Below are 15,076 nucleotides of genomic sequence, written 5' to 3'. Positions count from 1 at the left end.
TACTTACCTTTTTGCCATAAAAAAATGTATCTATTTTTCTCTGTTGTTCATGTTGAAAATTTCATGGATTACCCTAAATCACAATTGATAATTTAGATATACAATTTAGGTTTATTTTAGTAAAATTTCTTTTTTTCCAGTATATTTTCTCCCTAGGGAATGCCATCTAGGACCATGGCTTTAAATATTAACTATACTCAAAGTACACTGTTAAGTGAAAAAAGAAAATGTAGAAGAGTTTGTATTATATATTTGTATGACATATTTGTATTTGCATTTTAAAGGGTAATTTAAAAGAATATGTCTTAAGTGTTTGCTTGCATGTGCTTACAATACCTCTAAAGAATATAAAAGAAATTGGTATGCGTATCGCCTCCAATGAAAGGCATGGAATCCAGATATGATACTTAATAAATAACTGGGTATACTGTTTAAAATATATATTTCACTGAATGCTTACAGGATGTCAGGTACTGTGTTAAATATTTTAATTTATCACTAAACCCCTTTTTGTAGTTTTTGAATTTGATATTATATGAAGGTTTTACTTATTCAGATGCAAAAGAATAAATAATAGCAAACATTTGTGATTAAACATAATTATATATATTCTTCCCCTGTTGTTATCCCAGTTTTGAAGCTCTTAAGTGTTGGAGCTAGGATTTGAACCTAGGAAAATGCTCTTAATAGCTACACTGTATATGCAGGTGTTTACCAAATGTATATCTCCAGCCCTTACCTCTTACCTAAACTTCCAATTCCAACAACATTCAGCAGCCAACTTGACTCTTCCCTTTATATGGCTAATAAGTATTTCTCGTTTAACATCTCAGAATGAACGCCTGATATTTCCCATTTTCCCCCACCTCACCCACCACTCCCCAGCCTGTTACTCTTCTAGGCTTCTCTGTTATTAAATGGCAATACCATCTACCAGTTGTTCAAGCCAAAACACAGGAGTCATTCTTGATTCTCTTTTTTCCTTACATGCAACATCCAAATTCTACCTCCAAAACATAACCCAAATCATAAAAATCATAAACCAGTAGTAAAACTTTATTGAATTTTTATCACTTGTCTGTATTCTGACAGCTGACATTTGTGTAACATTTTTACTTTCATTCCTTTATTTGATTCTCATAACCATCAGAAGTATAATACAGCAGATAGTAGTACTAGGGCATTAGTTCTGATGGATAGTGAAGCTTTCAGAAAAGGAGGCAAAAGCCACAAAATAATAGAAGGCTACTAATAATTAATTCCCTGCATATTTAAAAATTAATATTTAAAAATTAAAAGCAGGGCATCTAGACTACTACTACTAGCCTTGTGCTAACTGCCTTGGGAATTTATTTTGTTATGCCTTTTCTTTAATAAATATAAAATCCTATTCTGCCTTAACAAACTTTTTATTTTTGCTGAGAGTACAAATTATATAGTACCAATGAAACAATTAAGCCCAGTGAAATACAAGAATAAAACGCTTTATTGCAATACTTCATATCTAAAGTACCTCCCTCTAATCATTCAGATCTCACCTCAAATGTCATTCCTTTGGAGGTCTTTCCTCATTACTTTAATTAAAATACCACTGTATCACTAACGTCTAAATCAGGCCACACTCTATTCTATTTTATATTCTTCATAGCACTTTATACCTGAAATCACCTTATTTATTTTTTACATTTTTATTGTCTGTCTCCCCTCACTAAAGGGGAGCAACAAGGACTATGTGTATTCTATGTACTAGTGGAACACCTAGAAGGGTGACTCACATATGCTAGGCAAACATTGTATTCTTATTGCTTGAGATGAAGGCATCGAAATTAATTTGAGTCCTAGCTTTGCTGTGTTCTGGCTATGTCGCTTTAGATAAATTAGTTACTCTTTCTGAGAGCTTCATTTTCTGCTTCTGTAAAATATTTATCTTAAAGGTTTGATTTGATGATACCCAGTATACCCAGTTATTTATTAAGTATCATTAGGACAATCTGTTTACAAATAATGGAGCAAAAGAGAAATCAGGTATTTTTATGATTGTTACAGTATTGTTTTGCCACCAAAATAAGTTTGCTTAAAAAAAACTACCTTAAGCAATTTTAGAATCACATTTGTTTTAATGGACTTAAGCTAAATCTTTTAAACTTATGATAAATAATTACATAAGATCTAATGTATAATCAAATATTTATAAATAGTTGCATTTAAAAAATCTCCAAATTATGGTTCCATTTTTGTAAAAATAAAGAAACACAAAACATATCTACATGTACACGTAAATGCATTCTAAAATTTGAAGGACATTCACCAAACTAACAAAAGTAGTTACCTTTATGGATAGTAGTGGCATCAGGGTGAAATGGAGATGGATGAATGAAAAATTGTGCTTTAGGGTAGGGGTATTATGTGTATTTTATAGAGGAAATATCCATGTGTTACTTGTAAAATTAAGAACTGATTCTCCGAAGTGTCTCCTTATAGGGTATTCTACACTGAAGACAGATCTGCATTTTTTAATTCATTCATTTAGTTATTACCTACCTCCTTATTCAGTAAGGCTATTGTGTATCAAGCATTTTGCTAAGCATTTAGGCTAAACACTGAAAAAGACAAACATGGTCCGATCCCTCAAGAGTTAATATTCTAGCTGGGTTGAAGTTTTTCTAAGATCTAAACCTGTTTATCCAATTTCTAGACCTCTTCACCTGTCCCAAGGCAATTTGAGGTCAATATGTGTAAAGGCAAACTCACTTTCCCCACAAAACTTTGGCTACTTCTGTATTTCTCCACCTATTCATTACAATAAAAAGGAAACCTTGAGAGTTATCTTCATCTTTTCCCTTTCCCTCATCCTTTATAGCTAATGAGACACCAAGTCCTATCATGCTCGTTTTAAAGTTTCTCTTGAATCCATCTCTTATTCTCTTTGTTGCCACTACATTAGAGGTACTCATGATCTTTCATCTGTACTATCATTTTAGCCTTATCTGTTCCTTTTCCCTCTGGATATCTACCTACTTCCACTCCACTTCATACTACTATCAAGAAAGTTCTTTAACATAAATCTGATTATTCTGCCCTGATTAAAATTGTTTGATTTGCTATCACTAAGAGAAGAATTTTCAGTACAGGCATACCTCATAGATATTGCAGGTTCAGTTCCATACTGAAACAAACATCATAATAAAACAAATATAATAAAATGAGTCGTGAATTTTCTGGTTTCCTGGTGCATATAAAAGTTACATTTACAGGGCTTCCTTGGTGGCGTAGTGGTTCAGAATCCACCTGCCAGTTCAGGGGACATGGGTTCGAGCCCTGGTCTGGGAAGATCCCACATGCTGCGGAGCAACTGGGCCCGTGAGCCACAATTAACTGAGCCTGCGCGTCTGGAAGCCTGTGCTCCGCAAAAACAGAGGCCGCGACAGTGAGAGGCCTGCGCACCATGATGAAGAGTGGCCCCTGCTTGCCACAACTAGAGAAAGCCCATGCACAGAAACGAAGACCCAACACAGCCATAAATAAATAAATAAATAAATTTTTAAAAAAAAGGTTACATTTATACTATACTGTAGTCAATTAAGTGTTCGATAGCATTATGTCTAAAAAAAACCAATATACATACCTTAATTAAAAAATACTTTATTGTTAAAAAATGCTAACAATCATCTGATCCTTCAGCAAGTCGTAATCTTTTTGCAATAATAATGTCAGAAATCACAGATCACCATAACAAAAATAATAATGATGAAAAACTTGAAATATTGAGAGAATTACCAAAATGTGACACAGAGACCTGAAGTGAGCAAATGCTGTTGGAAAAATGGAGCCCATAATGTTACTCCATTCAGGGTTGCCACAAACCTTCAATTTGTAAGAAAACACAGTTGTCTGTGAAGCACAATAAAGTAAAAACACAGTAAAACAAGGTATGCCTGTGTTCATAATATGACATTCAAGGTCCTTCACAACTTGATCTCAGGCTATCTTTTCAGCTGCATCTCCCGCTACTTCTTCCTCATCCTTTACTTCAGCCACAACAAACTCATTATGGTTGTCAAACAGGTTATGCCTTTTACACGCCTATTCCTTTCCCTCTTAGGAGCATACCCTATATTTCCCATACAAAAGTTCTACCTTTCATACCGTCCTGCCTTTATGATGGCATATTGTACTTTCTTCGAAGAACCAGATCAAATGTCTACCCCAAGGGCTTCAATGACTCCACCAGGCAAAGTTAATGGCTTCCATTTTAGAGACTGCATTTTTCTTATTTTTAAATTTCACCCCTAATATTTAGCACATATCTTACTTATATGTCTGGCACATAGTAAGGACTAAATAAATACTTGTGAAATTAGTTAACTACAGAGTTCTGCTTTGAAGCATAAAAGTATAAACTGGGATTCATGAGTAGTGGAATTTATTAAACTTCTTTTGATTTAATTCTTAAAACAGATTTTATGCTGCATGTGTAGTTCTTGGGTTGCAGTATTTACATGAACACAAAATTGTTTATAGGTAAGTAAAGTTTTGATATTTTCTAATTGCTTATTTTGATATGAAGTAGAATTAAAGATAATTAAGAAGGATATTTTGTTTAACCAGCTTCTTAATTTTCTCTTTTGTATGATAACTGATCACTAAAAAAGTTAAACTCCAATTTTGAAAGACATGGTTAACACAATAATTAATGATAAATTTCTTTGTTACTGGTCCTCTGCCCATTACCTAGTTAGAATAGTCAAATTATAAGTTGACCTATGATAACACAATTTACCAGCAATATTCATCCTGGTGAATACTTTATATTCAGCTGATCCACTTGTGCCAGATTATAAAACATCACCTTGCTTCCTTCATTGAGCCTGCTGTCAACTAGACAGTGTACTTGGTGACATACCTGATTTAGGTACTGGCACAAACTCCTTACCAAATTGCAGACTAGTTCGAAATAGTTCATAGCCCAGCAATTAGTCTATGGTTAACACTTTGAATAACATTGCTCTAGATCAGACACATTATGGGAAGGCCAGTAAGAATTAAAAGACTGTAAACATCAGTTTATTCAAACATCTAACAATGTTTCCAAGATAACAGTTTCCTAATGGCCCTATTTAACTTAAAGAATAAAATATTTTCAACTTAATTTGTAATCATTTAATATGACTTAATAGCTTCCTCTTTATTTTGAATTATTCTCTTAGAAGGTTAAACCTGCTCCCTTATACCTTACTTATACTGTTTGTTTGATAATTCATTCTTATGGATGGCGTGTAGGCAAACTTCAAAGTTAGTCCAAGTCCGAGAGCTCCCTGATGGTCTTGTGCTTTGGATTTGGCTCTTTCACTGCCGTGACCCAGGTTCAGTCTCTTGTAGGGGAACTGAGATCCCCACAAGCTGCGTGACATGGCCATTAATTAATTAAAGAATTAATTAATTAATTAAACTTGAGTTAAAGATCCATGAACTCCTTCTGAGCTTTAAAATATATATTTAAATAGATCAAACATTTCTCTTTTAGATACATTCTTCCTTTTCTGCATAACGGGGAAAATATTCAGAAATTATTTTTTGTAAAGTAATAAACTTGCCAAAAGGAAGAAAATGAACATTTGTAATATAGTATTTAAATCTCAAACCATAACTTGAAAAAATTCATTTCTAGTAAAGAGAAAGTACGGCTCCTATTAAAATGATATTTTTATTATATTATCTACTGATTTTATTGATTTTTTTTTCATTTTGCATTTTTTTTATCCTGAACAGAGATTTGAAATTGGATAACTTATTGCTAGATACAGAGGGCTTTGTGAAAATTGCTGATTTTGGTCTTTGCAAAGAAGGTAATTGGGTATTTTAAAGTGCCTTTTCTAATAGATTACTATTCCTTTGTACTTTGGAAGTTTTCAAATTTGTCTGTGGAGAGCAAAATGTATTTTTTAATTTATTAAAAATTAAACTTTAACTTATTCTTTATTGAGACTTACAGGTTGTTCATATAACCTAATTATCATATTATTAAGAATTTATTCTGTGAATATGAATAAGGTTAGGTTTTCAGAAATCATAGTATAAAAATAAGATTCTCTTTGTATGATTAATAATTCTCTCTACTCTAAGAAAGCATTGGTTAAGCACCAAATTTTTTGCTTTGCTGAGATTGTGCAGAGTAAATTATGCGTGCCTAAAAACTTCTCTCCTGCTTCTTAAAACTTTTAACATTTAAAATAGGAAAAATATATGCATATGCCTCAAGAATCTTTTATGTACCTATACGTGTGTGAGTCCACACACAAACATATGTAAATAAATATGTAAACTGGGGAAATTTGAATCAAGAGGTAGCATAAGAAAATAGAAAGAGCATGGGCTTAGGCACCACACAGTCCTAAGTTTGAATCCTGGCGCTGCCACTTATTTGCCCTGTGTCTTTGGACAAGTTACTTTTAACCTCATTGAGTCTGTTTCCTTAGCTATAAAATAAATATAATCCTTCTTGTTTAGGAGTATTATGAGAATTAGAGATAAGTATGTAAATAGGTACACTTAATACACTGTATTGTAGCAAACATTGTCTGTCTCCCCCTCTACTCTGATAGCTTCCTGTTTCTTATTCAGCTTTCTTTCCATAGTATATAGTATAGTGCTTGGCACAGCTTAAGTATTCAGTGAATGCTTAATTAATAAGTAATTGGATGAATTAATGAATGAACTTTATAAATCTGTGTCCATCAGTTACCAACTGACCTCCTAATTATTGAATCTAATGAAAGTTTTTTTTCTTTTTTTGGACACTATTGACTTAAATGCTTTTGTTCCTCTAGAGTCTGGCCTTAGCCCATTGCTTTTCTCAGGTAGTTTTTAACTAGCAACTATATTCTAATGATTTCCAAATCTATTATTTCCTTTCCTGACATATATAGTCAACTATCTACTAGACAGTTTTACTTGGTCAGCAGGTACCTCAAACGCTGCACAAGCAAGTTTCTTTTCCTCAGTCTCGTTTGAAGTTGATGGTGCCACAATCCTCTCAATCTCCCAATTTGAAAATGTGGAATTATCCTGGACTCTCTCCTCTTCACTACTTTCTACATCCTGTTAATCACCAAATTGTGCTGACATCTACCGCCTTAATATTTCTTAAGTTTTTCATCTTCCCTCTACCTCTGCCAACCATCATCTTGTTTTGAAAAGACTACTTTAATAGCCTTTTAACTTTTCTGTCTCTGTTCTTTTTCTCCCTCAAATCAGTCTGCCATGTAATTGCTAAAATGCAAAAGGGGCACATATAAATACAAATCTGACCATGGTACGCCGCTACTGAAAACCTTCAGTGGCAAAGATGTGATATACATTGCCCTTCCTGATCTGCCTGCCTCCTTCTCCAGCCAGATCTCTTGTAGCTGTCTGCCTAGTACTTTCTGTTGCAACAACAATAAACTGCTTACAGTCTTTGTCTCTCCACCACTATCACTCATCTCAGCTCTATTTGCTGACTAATGTCTGCTCATCCTTCACTCAACTCAGGTGTCACCTCTGCAGATAAGTTACCTGAGGCTCCTCTCCTCCTATCCCAACTAACAAGTCAGCTTTCATAAGATGATGTGTATAATGTGCTTTTAGCAGTTTAGAATACAATGAGACATTTTCTTCAATATGTAGAATGTATATTTGACTAATTTATTACTAAATTTTGAGAAACATATTTAGAAAACGAGTTAGCTAAAGTCTTTAATGTATTTTGAGTTTGATTACCATGCACAAATGTACACCTTTAATTTTGCTTCCTAAGGATATCTTCTAATTTTTTTGCCAGATTTTTTTCTTTGCTAACAAATATTTGAATTTTACCTTTTTCAGGAATGGGGTTTGGAGATAGGACAAGCACATTTTGTGGCACTCCTGAATTTCTTGCCCCAGAAGTATTAACAGAAACATCCTATACAAGGGCTGTAGATTGGTGGGGCCTTGGCGTACTTATATATGAAATGCTCGTTGGTGAGGTAAGCAGTATAAAATAGGTAAAAGGGAAACGTGATTGAAAGAACAAAGCATGTCACTTATAAAACCACTTAATATGTTTCCTGCGTAAGTAGAACCTAAGCTTCATAAATATTTATATATATATTAGTAATTGCCTATGATCCTATATTACCTTCACCATCTTTTTTAGATTTTTATATTATCTGTGGAATGTTTACCAATGCTTCAAAAATAGATTCTTATATTTCAGTGTTGCTCTGGTTATATTTTTAAACACAATCACACATAACTGATTGTTTCATAAGAAATAGAAAGCAAGAAGACTGATAAAAGGAATGTACTCTGTACCTGTAAAGAAAGGTCAGCTATATATTAGTCAAAAATAAATGTTACCTTCAAAAGCGATACAGTAGAATTGAAAAGATTAACATTTTTTTTCCTACTATTTTCTTTAGATTAACTTAAAATAAATTTCTGGGGGTAACTTAGTTGTATACAGAAATTGTTACACTTAGAAAACAGTGAATTATATCTAATTAATAAAGCAGTAAGAAGAGACTAATCTATTTTGTTATAAATTTTTGGAAATGATAAATTAGGGTGGAATTAAAAAAGAGTAAATATTTAGACAAGTAATTGAAAATTACTTAGATGGGTTTGATGATCTTGAGATGCAAGAAAAATTACCTTGCATTGGTTCATTGTTCTGCCGTTTCCCTGATGCCAATGACCAACCTTGAACATTCTAGGCATGAAAAAACTAGTAGCTGAATGATGAATGACTAAATTATTGAATGTCAGACATTTCTGAAGTTTTGCCCTGTGATTGTCATTTAGTGGCACTTATACCAAACAAGTAAATAAATGAATTTAGTTCATCCAATGACAGTACCTTTTGATATGTCAAATTGGAGTGGAAACTTGGAAAAGGAGGAAAAGAAATAGCAAATTAAAACGTTTACTGTGTGCTAGGCACTATTCTATGTGCTTTATAAGTATTAGCTCATTTCATTTTTCAGCAAACTTTAATGAGCTCAATAGTAGTCTTATGTTTATCTCCAGATGCATAAATAGAAACACAAAGAAGTTAATAGCTTGCTTAAAGTTACACAGCTCTCATATGGTAGAGCTGGGATTTTAACCTGTCTGTAAACCATTGTGGTTTGCTGCCTGCAGGATAGGGTATTTAATATACCCAAATTTATTTCTTTTCTTAAGACCATGGGTTCAGATCTGAATTTTTCACCTCTATTTAGAAAAGCATAAAGATGGAAAGATATATTTTATCCCTAATCCACAGTGGTCTTTATTTTCTGTGAGTGCCAGAAGTACTCATACTAGTTGTTTCTGTAAGCTCTGACATACTTGAACTTTTTTTTTTAATAGGTTTATTTTATTTATTTACTTACTGATTTTTGGCTGCGTTGGGTCTTTGTTGCTGCATGCAGGCTTTCCCTAGTTGCGATGAGCGGGGGCTGTTCTTCGTTGCAGTACGTGGGCTTCTCACCGCGGTCACTTCTCTTGCTGTGGAGCGTGGGCTCTAGGGCGCAGGCTCAGTAGTTGTGACACATGGGCTCTAGAGCATAGGCTGAATAGTTGTGGCGCATGGGCTTAGTTGCTCCATGGCATGTGGGATCTTCCCAGACCGGGGCTCGAACCCGGGCTCAAACCTGTGTCCTCTCCAATGGCAGATGATTCTTAACCACTGTACCACCAGGGAAGTCCCGGCAGTTACTTCTAAGTGCAGTCATTATGCCTGCAGTCTCTAATTGTGTTTTGCCACCATTAATTTGCTGTTGACTGTGAAATTCAAACCACATCCATGTCTGATGTATTTCTACAAAGTCTGTGCTTCCCTCTGTAGTAACATGTATTACTGTATTTGCCTTACCCATTTCCTTCTGTCTTTCCACAAGAAGATTTCAATAAGAGTATATGGTGTATCCTCTGGTTAGTAGTTACCTATCTATTGTGTGTCTATTGTGATTTCTTGTAGTCCTTATTTGATGTTTTGGTGGGTCTGTTTTTTTGTTTTTCCTTTTTCTTATTTTCCTCACTATCTGGTTCTTGATTGTACTTCGGAACTTTGAATAGATGATTTTACTGTATTGAAACTCATTTTGACTGACTCAAGGATATTTCTTCTAGTCTCCCTTTCCTGGTGATGATGAAGAGGAGGTTTTTGACAGTATTGTAAATGATGAAGTAAGGTATCCAAGGTTCTTATCTACAGAAGCCATTTCAATAATGAGAAGGGTAAGAATTAATGATTTATAAAACTACTGAAAGTTTTTAAAGAACATTTCCCAGTAGAATTTTAGAAGTTGTTTTTCAGGTATAGATGTTGCATGGTTTAGACAAACACATACCAAAAGAAACATCTAAAGCTTTGCAAGTTATGAGAATCCTTGTCAATGAGTCCCTGGTCTTATATTAACTTTCTTCCTTTATATTGTGTTAGTTATTAAGAAGAAATCCTGAGCGGCGCCTTGGAGCTGGTGAAAAAGATGCAGAGGATGTAAAAAAGCACCCATTTTTCCGAGTAAGTATGAAAGTTTAAAATTTTTTATGAAACTGTAGCAATTAGGAGTAGGAAACTAAACTGGTCATTTTATATTTTGTAATCCAGCTAATTGATTGGAGTGCTCTGATGGACAAAAAAGTAAAGCCGCCGTTTGTACCTACAATTAGAGGGCGGGAAGATGTTAGTAATTTTGATGATGAATTTACCTCAGAAGCACCTATTCTGACTCCACCTCGAGAACCAAGGATACTTTCAGAAGAGGAGCAAGAAATGTTCAGAGATTTTGACTACATTGCTGATTGGTGTTAAGTTGCTACACAATGTGAAACCAAGCAGACTGACTCATAAGAAGACCTCCTAAAAATAGCAACCCTTCATTTGCTCTCTGTGCCAACAAAAGCTTCTGAGTTTTTTTTAAACATATGAAGATGTGTTTAAAAATACTATTCTAATACCTTCTTGAAAAGTGGCTTCTCAATGTATTTTCAACGTAAATCTGAACACTGGAAACAGTTTCATGGAGTTTAAGCTGAATGAACATCGGCCATGAAAATCTATCAGAAATGAATACTTTTGGATCAATAGTCTTATTTTTTAAAAAAAGGAAGAAACAAAGAAAACCACTCTTCTACAGTCCCTAGCTTTGCTGTACTCCTGTCTTAAATGGAAGGAAAATTAATCAGTTAACTTTCCTTAGCTGTGTTTTACAAAAAGAGGAAAAAAGGGCTTGGGATGCTATTACTATTCACACATAGTATGATTCTGTTTGAATAAGGCAAATGCTCTTATTTTTGTAAAGAAATTACTGTAATATCAAAAAAATTAGTTTGTGCACATTTTGGGGCTTTTTTTCTTTAACAGAATGAGTTGATGTATTATAAATTTTCTATATTTATTAGGAGAAAATTTTTATTGCCTTATCTTTACCAACCGTGTAACAGAGCCTCATAGCTTTCCAACAGAGCTACTTGCCAAACAATTATGTTTATTAAACCAACTATGCTGAAACAAACAGAAACAACTAAACATCTACATTTACTTAAAATTTTAAGAATGAGGACTTACTATCAGCCTGAACCAAGATACTGTTACCTGTATGCATTCCCAAAGTCTAGATACTCAGTATGTTCAGTCATACCTTTTTCCCAAACCAGTGAACTGATTACTCCTTTTTTTGATATTGTACATTTATCAACCTAGTTCATCTTGTTCTTGTGTCTACTGTAGAAGGGAACTATATCTTTGTTAAAACATAGGGATTATCATTGTATACATGCTGTGAACATGTATATGTGCAAGTTGTAATGTATTCTATGTTGTAGGTTTATTATTTAATTTCACCACTTCATCACTTTTGTACAGTGGCCAAGCAGACACCTCAGACTCCAGCATTTACGTTAAGTGCATTTGTACATTTTAGGCCACTGGATCCAGATTTTATATTGGCAGTTACTGAGGGCAAAAGCAATATTTTATAACAGAATGTATAAATATTTTTGATAAAACAGTCTATATTTTATAAAAATTATTATAACACTAAAGCTGTACCTCAAAAGTCTCAAAAATAATTTGATCAAATACTTTTTTACAACTCTTCAGAGGATCCATTTGTGGCTTTTTAATGCTCTTATAAGGATAGGGAAGTCTTTCTGCAAGCCATGACTTTTCTACTTGCCTGGAGTTTTGGGTTTTTTTGTTTTGTTTTAATTGTTTTCCCTCCTAGTCTGACTTTATTGTTTTTCCCTAGTTCAGTAATAACATCTTTGATTCTGTGCTTAGCATGTTAGGGCCATCATACCTCAGGAATAGCAAGTTGTTAACGAACCATACTGAGTTAACCATTTAATCACTATGATCTCATGTCTCAAAAGTTGTTCAAGTTTAAATCCTATGAGAAAAATGAAAGCACATTGATTTATAGAGAATTAAGCTTAAAACATATATGAATATTTCAGCCTTGCCAGGATGTGTTGGCATGTTTTTGCTATACTCTGAGAACAGTTAAATTGTTCAGAGATAATTCCTGTTTCCTTACAAATTGATTATTACCCATGATCCTTTGGGGGAAAATCTTACAGGAAGAGGGAGCAGCAATATGTTGTTTAAAATTCTTTTAAAATGCCAGTTAACTTCCTTGGTGAAGGACAGTAGAGGATCTTAGCTTAATTGTCTGGTTTTAATGTAAACAGTGTTAACACAACATTAAAAAAAACACTAAATACTTTTGAGGTACAGTCTGCTCACCTTTTCTGGTTCTCAAATATGCATAGAAAGCAATGTCTAAAATAGGCGTTTAGCATTAAAAACTGACATAGCATTTTGTAACTACACAGTGTACAGAATTTTTTTTTTAATTGAAGTCAATCACTAAAAAAATTAGAGGGCAGGGTATATTCACTAATTAAGCTGAAGAAAGCACTAATTTTTTTCTGTAGTTTCAAAAATATATATATTTTAGTCAGATTAAAAATTTTTAAACTCTATAGAATGTAAATATATTTTGTTATTACTGTATGTGTAAGTGACTGCTCAAGCACTTTGTAAGGAAATTAAGATATTTTAGAATGGTACACTATGCATTCAAATTAAATGTGCCTTTATGTCATTTTAAGAAAAAGTGTTTTGCAGTCATAAATTACCACAAATGCACAAATTAAAGTTTATTAGATTGTAATTTGTAACTTTGTTTTTAAGTATTATTTCCTTTTGGAAACTTCCTATTGGTCAGAATATGTATTAGCTTTCCTAGATTCAAGATCTCAAAGACTAGTTAACTTTAGTTAGCCTTCTTGCAGGTACTTTTTGTCCTAGGGAAGGGTAAAATCATTAAGAGTCAAACCAAATTGTCTACTTCACTGGTAACAGTGGGGAAATTTTGCATTCTGTTCCTGTAAGTTTAGTAGCATCTTTCATTCAGTGGTTACTTATGGGACGTCTTCTGTGTGCTAGACACTAAGGATAGAAAGGTGATAAAAAAAAAGGCACCAAAGTCTTCATAAATGAAGAATGGTAAACATTAATGCTAAAATGCAAGCACTAGTACTATATGTACTTTTCTCTTGTTTGAGAATAACTTATTTAATTTTAGAATCTGACCTTTCAGAAAATAGGTAAATGAAAACAGAATACTAGCTATTTTATAGTCATCTTATTCAAAAATTACAAATGGAATATTTCAGAAATGTAAAAAGAACCCTGCTATCTCTGTGACACAGATTAAGGTCATAATGTAATCACCATTGTATGTTGACTAGGTGAAAGCTGCATTATAGATTCAAATCTAACAAAATTTTTACAGGTGCTGCTGATCTTCCCAAAGCAACTGAGGGTGAGTATGAGAAACCCAAAAGAACAAATGCCGGATCATATTTTTAATATAGAATTCTTGTTTACCTTCTAGCTATCTTTTGAGATCTAGTGTTTCTCTGAGATATAAGCTTTATATGTATATACATATATAACTACATGTGTTTATAAATATATGTATGTAAATATATACATATATAAATAGAGGTAAGTTTGTAAAGTAACTTCTAAGTGTCAAAAATCTTGTGTAATTTCTTCTAGTATCTTGACTAAGTAGAAACTCTCAGACATCCAGTACGAAACATAATTTGAGTCATTGCTGGTCTCATTAAAGATAAGAGTGGTCTCTGGCAACCCCTCACCCCAAAGTAAGCAAACAAACTTGAGCATGAATCTGCACACACTAGGGCTTCAGCACCTAAGAGTTAGGGAATATCCAAGCACAAAAGTGAGAATACTCAGAGGTTGGGATGGAAGCTTGAGTCCACAGATTAGGCCAGAGAAGTAGGAAGTTGGAGAGGATAAGAGCCAAAATGGCAGGGAGCTGACTTTGGAAATGCAGACACCCAGAAGTGGAGTTGCCAAGGATGGATTTCTATAGCAATATCTTTATGAGGATAACACACCTTGGAATTGCAGTAGAACTTATATGTTCTGTGCTAAAATTCTCTAGAGGAGCTCAAGTTCTACTTTGCAGATCACTCTCCATCTACCAGTAGAATCAAATACTTTCTCAATGAAAGCTTTCCTGGATGGAAATATATAGGATTTCAACAGGTTAAGATCAAGTAATACACTATCACAGATCACCAACTACATGAGAGACAGCAAGTTATCTTGAATGAAGCCAATAAAAATAGTAAATATAGACAGCCCCTCCAAAAGATTGCAAATATTAGAATTCTCATATACAAAATTTAAAATAACTATATAAAAAAGTTTATATACCTAAAATTTACCAGGATAAATATGTAAAATGAAATTTGAAAGAAATTAACAAACATTTTTTAAATCCAAAAATTAAAAAAAATATATAAATGACCAAATTTGAAACTCAGTGGAAGCATTACAGCAGATTACATAGGTGAAAAAAGAACTGGAGAACTGAAAGATACATCTGAAAAATAATCCCAAGTAAATCAAATAAAGAGATAAGGAAATGGAAGATATCAAAGGAAAGTTAAGAGATATGGAAGATGGAAGGGAGACACAATTGGAATAAATGGAAGAGAGGCAATATGTAAAGACATAATGGCTGCA

At 33.5% G+C, this 15,076-nt stretch overlaps 1 protein-coding gene across 1 annotated transcript in view; it reads left to right on the top strand.

Moving 5' to 3' along the window:
- PKN2 (protein kinase N2) overlaps window positions 1-15,076 on the top strand; it is a 154,328-nt gene that overhangs the window by 113,794 nt on the left and 25,458 nt on the right. The window contains exons 17-22 of the mRNA XM_060139618.1: window positions 4,459-4,521; window positions 5,770-5,846; window positions 7,864-8,006; window positions 10,135-10,242; window positions 10,448-10,528; window positions 13,809-13,838. Of these exons, the coding sequence (XP_059995601.1) occupies window positions 4,459-4,521; window positions 5,770-5,846; window positions 7,864-8,006; window positions 10,135-10,242; window positions 10,448-10,528; window positions 13,809-13,838 (502 nt within the window). The remainder of the gene's footprint in view (window positions 1-4,458; window positions 4,522-5,769; window positions 5,847-7,863; window positions 8,007-10,134; window positions 10,243-10,447; window positions 10,529-13,808; window positions 13,839-15,076) is intronic.

Source organism: Lagenorhynchus albirostris, chromosome 2, assembly GCF_949774975.1.
Source record: "Lagenorhynchus albirostris chromosome 2, mLagAlb1.1, whole genome shotgun sequence".
NCBI classification, from domain to species: domain Eukaryota; kingdom Metazoa; phylum Chordata; class Mammalia; order Artiodactyla; family Delphinidae; genus Lagenorhynchus; species Lagenorhynchus albirostris.
This window is presented reverse-complemented; position numbering and strand designations above follow the sequence as displayed.